The following is a 6242-nucleotide window of genomic DNA, read 5'->3' as shown; positions in this document are numbered from 1 at the left end:
AAATTATTAAAATAAAATAAAAATTACAAAAAAACACCAACTGTGAGATATCCAATTCTCAATAGAAAAATATGAAGCATCACTCGGGATAACATGTTTAATTTTCAAAATTATACTTCTAGTGAAGTAATACAGTATAATCTTGGAAAAACATAAAAGAAAAAAATCATCTTACTTACAAACTACTTTTTTACAATTGTTTTCAAAAAAAGTTTACAGTCTTAAGGAAAATATTCAGGTCTATCATATGGTTTGACAGATTTTTTAAAAGTTATTTTTGGTAAGGTCTTCTTTTAGAAAAAAAAAATCTCAAGGGTTTTTTGTACCACTATAATCTCTACTACTTATTCAGAATTACTGTGTATTTACTTAATTTCTTATTATGTGCCTTATTATGTGCTTATGATACAATAGGTTAGAGTTTTAATCTAAATATCTTAAAAGCTATTTGTGAACTTGTTGAGCATTTTATTTTCTTTTTTTCCTTTCCCTGTTTTGGTAAGGATTTTAAAGAGGTTTTTTTTCATTGCAGTTTGAATGGTTTTAAATATGTAATAGTTTTTATTCAAATTTTTTGGTGCTTTGGTGCAGACATGGGGTGGGGAAGGGTGGATAGTTTTCGGAATAACTCAGTGCACACCTGTAGGCCTCTTCCCATTGTACCTGATAGCAGTCATTGACAGTCATAGCCTAGCAGTTTACATGTTACAGTTTGACTGTAGCATGTAAATGTATGAGTCTTGCTTAATTTTTATCACCCATCAAAATTTGTCTCAGGATACTTGTTTCTTCCATTTAATTTTTCATACTTTTTAATTATTATACAAAGAATAACAATATTTTATCAGCTTTCACGTGTATATTTCAGTGACATTGATTATATTCATTCTTTTTCCAAGTCATCTCCTTCTTATTGAATTTTATTCTGATTAGATAATTAGCTTAATCTTAATAAAATCACACATTTTATGTCTATATGACAAAATATTTTTTGTAAATAAATATTTATGTGATCTTTGGAGTTTCCCCCCCCCTTAAGAATTATTTCAGGAATGTTCTTGGCGATAAGGATGCTGAGACTTCAGTTCCTGTACTTTGGACATGTTAAGGGGAGGGGCCAGTCTTTGGTAAAGAACATCATGCTTGGAAAAGTATAGTGTCAAGGAAAGAGAGGAAGACCCTCAGTGAGATAAATTGGCCCAGTGATGGCAACAATGAGCTTAAGCACAGTACAAATTGTGATGATGCAGTAAGATCAAGCAGGAGTTCATTCTGTTGTATGTAGTGTCACTGTGAGTAAAAGACAACTTGAGGGCACCTAGACTATTCATGTAAAAGACCAGCTACTCATTAATTTACCCACTTATTAATTGGACCAGTAAGTCATTAATTTATTTCTCTTTTTACTTTATGGTTTGATATGTTACATAGCAACTTTGAATAACTGCATTTGAGCACAGAAATAACCTTCAGAGTAGTCTTTTTTTTAATTTGGTAGTATCTGTCTTTAGGAGGAATAAGCAAGAAATTCAGATTTAGAATAGTTCCAGCTTGGTAATTTGGCTCAAACTACATGGGGAGAATAATCTCTCTCCTAAAATGAAGCACCAGGGTAAGTAATAACTTTTTATGCATGATAAGCATCAAAAATATGAACCTGCTGGTCTTTGCTTTTCATTTTTCTTTACCTCTGTCTTCAGTGAGAACCTCCTGCAGTGTGCACACGATGTGATCAATAACTCAATAACTTTTTTCATGCAGTAATTATCTCCATGTGATATTATCTGAACACTGTTTTTCTTTATTACTCAGAAGATGCAGGAGATACTTATATAACCAGCTGATCCCATTTTGGATAAAGGTGCTTTGTGACAGCAGGGGCAATAATTTTTTTAAATAGCCTTTTAAAATAAACACTCTATGAAAAGCTTTTCCAGTTAATTCTCTCTTAGTATAAGAAGGTGATTACCGGAGAGGCTTATAACTTAAACTTGTACTTTGTGGGTTTTATCTTTCTAACTATTTACATTTTCAGTTAGAATCATGAACTATATGGCATCAGTATTTGAACTATAATTGTTTTTCCTGATTCCTCTAAATCATATTTAAATATTTACAGAAGTGTGAACTAAACACACATAAGTCCTGATGTCTGCATGTCTCACAGATGATTCTTGTTATATAGGCAGAGATCTTGCAAGAGTCCCGTATGATGATCCCAGACTGCCAGCGCAGATTGGAAGCGGCGTATGCCGATCTTCAGCAGTTATTAGTAAGTAAAGACTTCTTTGTCTTATGTTTTGATTTACCCCCTCACCGTTCCCTCCCCATCTAATACAAAGAAGGCAAGAATTTTAAATATTTAGTAATGAAAAGAAATTGTTGACTTTTTAAAATTCACGTGGCCTCTGTACATTTTAAAATAACTAATGGAGTTTAAGTTGTGATTTGAATTATGCCTCTAATAAAAAGCACCATTTTAAACATGTTTTTTCATATTCATTTAAACTTAGTTACATAAATACCTTTTGGCCATATTCATAGTAAATAAACTATTGACAATTATAAAGTACCTAAATGTTTCAAACTAATTTGGACCACTCTAAAACACTCTAATTCCCCTATATTCAAAACTGAATCAGTTTGATGGAGAAGAGGGCAGCTATAATATAGTCTTACCACTCCCTGTTAACCACTTGAAGCTAGATAAAATACTTTTATCCTGCTTGCTGGTATAAATGCCTTGTGATACGGTAGAAGAATCACATACAGATGACTAAGAATAATTCAGAGTTGTCTTCTTTATTAACAAAGTTAAAATTATAGTATGGTACCATTCATACAAGGCAGTTGGAAGTTGCTATTTGCTAGTAATCTGATGAGTTCTGATATTTACTGTATTCTCATTTTGCGTTTCTATTTGTTGAGCTAGTCTAAATTACTAGTTTCAGATATCTCTGTTTTATAGGTATTTCCCTATAGTACAAAACTTACGTAAGCCATTTTCAGTATGATTTTGCATATTCTTTGAAAGTGAATTATTGTTTTCTACCAACATTGGAATTAAATCGATAGAAAGAAAGAGATAAATGCTTCCATTTCACAGTAACTTTGATATAGAACTCCTTTTGGTAGAAATCTTTTTAAAGACAAGATAAATCTTCCTGGAAGCTAAAAAACAACAACAACAAAAAATAACCAACAACTCACCAAAACAAGAAATGGTTTTGAAATAAAGATAATTTAAGCAGGAAATAATTAATAATATTAAAAACCTACTTAGGACAAGAAACACCATTTTTATTTCCTAATGATTTAAATCCATTTGTGCTCTCACGCATCTAGAGCTAAGAAATTTCTTAAAATAATATTCTCTCGGTGTAGAAGACGATGTATTTGTACATAAATTTGTTTTCAGTGGTATCTCTACCCTCACAATACTTGTATTTTACTGATAGAGAACAAAGACGTGTTTAGATGAAACGGAGAGCTTTGATAATTCTGATCTTTGATCTGAAACAACTGTTTAGTTCTTCTGCTTTAATTTTTTATATTATCATCATGCACATACACAACACATCCACACACCTTTAATTCCCTCTGTTCTGTAACTGTGTATTTCTTGTTTTTGTCTGCCTGTTATAAACTGCTTACCATAACCTCATTTTAAAAGTAACTAAAATTCCTTAAACATAATGCTTTAAATGTTATTACTTAGTTGTCTGTTAACATTACAGTAAATTCAAGAACATTTCCTGGATATCAATATCATGGACAATTCTAATCTTTTAATATAAAAAGTGAAAAGTTACTTGTAAGCAAGGTATGTAACACTCATAAACACCAGACAATCCATTTTTCTGATTCAAAGATTATACTAAACTGGTATGACACCAGTAACTTTCTGTCTCATAAATGAGTAGTTGGAATACTATTTTGGCCTGAATGTTATATCTTGTTAATAGTAATTTTTCTTTCTAGTCTATTATTTATAGTAATCATTTGTATGATGATGATATGTTGACTAAAGGAGAATGAAGAATTTAAAGGTTTTTTTAATGTTATTTTTCACTTAATATTGATATATCTAGATGGCCATGATATTCAGTTATTGTTTAAGAATATATAGTATTTAAGAAGTGAAACTAATCCTGGTTAGTTTATTCATTTTCCTGTGCAAAACCTGTGAAGTTATATTAAGATGACACTATATGAGTAGGAAAAGTACTGACATTTAAGAAGGTAACACTTTTTATTACATTTCAGGACAGTGAGAAAGATTTGGAAGAAGCAGAAGAATATAAAGAAGCACGTGTCGTTCTAGATTCAGTGAAGTTAGAAGCCTGAAATTTTTCTGTATAGGGTATTTTTGCCTTAAAACCTAGAATCCATTCCATAATTCATGATTTTTGACCATTGCTATGTTAACTTTAAGTAGTAAAAGAATGTGATTCTTTTTATGTATTTGCATATGTTTTCTTTACCTAATTTAAATAAATAAAATGAAATAAGTTTGTCTAATAAAATTAATTCATACTTTACAGAATATTTTAGTTACTATTTTATCAAGTCATAGATATTTTTGATAGAATTAAAATTTGTTCTACTTGAAGTCTAGATATTTTGCTTTATGAACAGCATTTCAGTTTAAAATAAGCTATTTCTTTTTTTATTTAATCATCTTTATATTGGTTTTCACACAGAATTCAAATACACTGTGTTTCGTTTATACACATTGTATTTCACACATTCTTCTGTTCGCATTGTGTTTTATACAATCATTCCCACACACTGTTTTATAAATTCATCACCACTGGTCCTTTACCACCATTATCCCACCTTTTCAGGTCCCCACTCGATCTTCCAAATTCCTTCATCCCCACTTGATTCTCAAATTTGTATTAGTAGAATGTTATCTGAGATTGTCTTTACATTCCTGTATTCCTTTTTGTTTTCATTGCCTGGTCCCTCATCCCCCTTCACTCTGTCTCCTTTTCAGCCCCTCACCTCTTCATGGAACATTCCTTCTTTGAAGTTGAATCTTTCCCCTAGGAACACACATCTGGGAACATCATCTCTTCCTCATTTTTGACAGCTGTTATTTTGACCCAGAAAATGGGATATTATTTCCTTTAAGATAAGAATGCAAATTTTAAACATTTGTTTTGAATGGAGCATATATAACGTCTTGATAAAAAAGTAAAATACATCTCTGTGGATAAATCCTTAAAAATTTATCCCTTAACAATGAAAGTCTTATATTTCCGTTAATGTAAACTAATTTATTGTTTATGCAATCATGTTGAGTACAACTTGTAACGGGCCTGTGAACAGATCTGAACCCTGTCTTATCCTGTGCCAACCTCACCATCTCTGACTCATTGAAGCCCTTTGCCACAGTCACTGTGTCAGTACGCCTGGATGGTCCTGAGCATCTTCCTCCTTTTTCATCCCTCCACCTTTCCTAGCATTATTTCCCCCTCCAAAGAATACCCTCTCCTAGCAACATGCCTAAAATTATTCTAGACAAACGTTGCCATCTTTGCCTCGAAGGAGCACTCTGGTTTTACCTTGGAGAACTAATCCAATGAGAAATGTTTAAATCTTTTCTCCAGAAAGACAAATTTCTATAAAGCCAACATTTACATATTCAAATAAAGCTATTAAAATGTATTTTAGAGATAAAATAACCACAGCCAGTGATGTGCTAAGCGGTACTTTATCAGCTCTTCAAAATGGAGAGCTGCTGATTTGTAGCTTTTGTTGAGTTTTATAAGAAATATTCCATGGGGAACTCTGGTGGCCTAGTGGCAAGAAGCTGCACTGCAATCGCAGAGGCGCACAGTTCAAATCCACCAGATGCTCTGCCGGGAAAGGAGGGACAATCTCTTCCTGTACCAGTCAGATCTGATTTGACGACACACACACACACAAATAAAATAAAAAATACTCCATCATGGCACATTTCAGGCTACCAGTGACATTACTGAACAGAGGGCTGAAAAGATAGAAACCAGCTCCTACTTACACTTGCATGGACACTTTTAGAGTATCCTACTCCCTAGAAAACTTACTATTTTGTTACAAAATACCATCCTAGTGTAATTGTGAAGTTAATTATTAATATTTTTGCATGGACACTTTTAGAGTATCCTACTCCCTAGGGACCTCTCCAAAATACTCAAGAGCAGCACTGTCTGGAGACTAAGGTCCGCCTGATACAGGCCATGGTTTTTGCAATC

General features: G+C 32.5%; 1 protein-coding gene across 1 annotated transcript in view; it reads left to right on the top strand.

Moving 5' to 3' along the window:
* LOC102874198 (tubulin-specific chaperone A-like) overlaps positions 1 to 4347 on the top strand; it is a 23018-nt gene extending 18671 nt beyond the window's left edge. The window contains exons 3-4 of the mRNA XM_006889881.1: positions 2186 to 2272; positions 4267 to 4347. Coding sequence (XP_006889943.1) covers positions 2186 to 2272; positions 4267 to 4347 — 168 coding nt within the window. The remainder of the gene's footprint in view (positions 1 to 2185; positions 2273 to 4266) is intronic.
* The last annotated feature ends 1895 nt before the right edge of the window (positions 4348 to 6242 follow it).

This window comes from Elephantulus edwardii, unplaced genomic scaffold (genome assembly GCF_000299155.1).
Source record: "Elephantulus edwardii isolate Elephantulus edwardi_28Jun2011 unplaced genomic scaffold, EleEdw1.0 scaffold00082, whole genome shotgun sequence".
Classification (NCBI taxonomy): Eukaryota; Metazoa; Chordata; class Mammalia; order Macroscelidea; family Macroscelididae; genus Elephantulus; species Elephantulus edwardii.
This window is presented reverse-complemented; position numbering and strand designations above follow the sequence as displayed.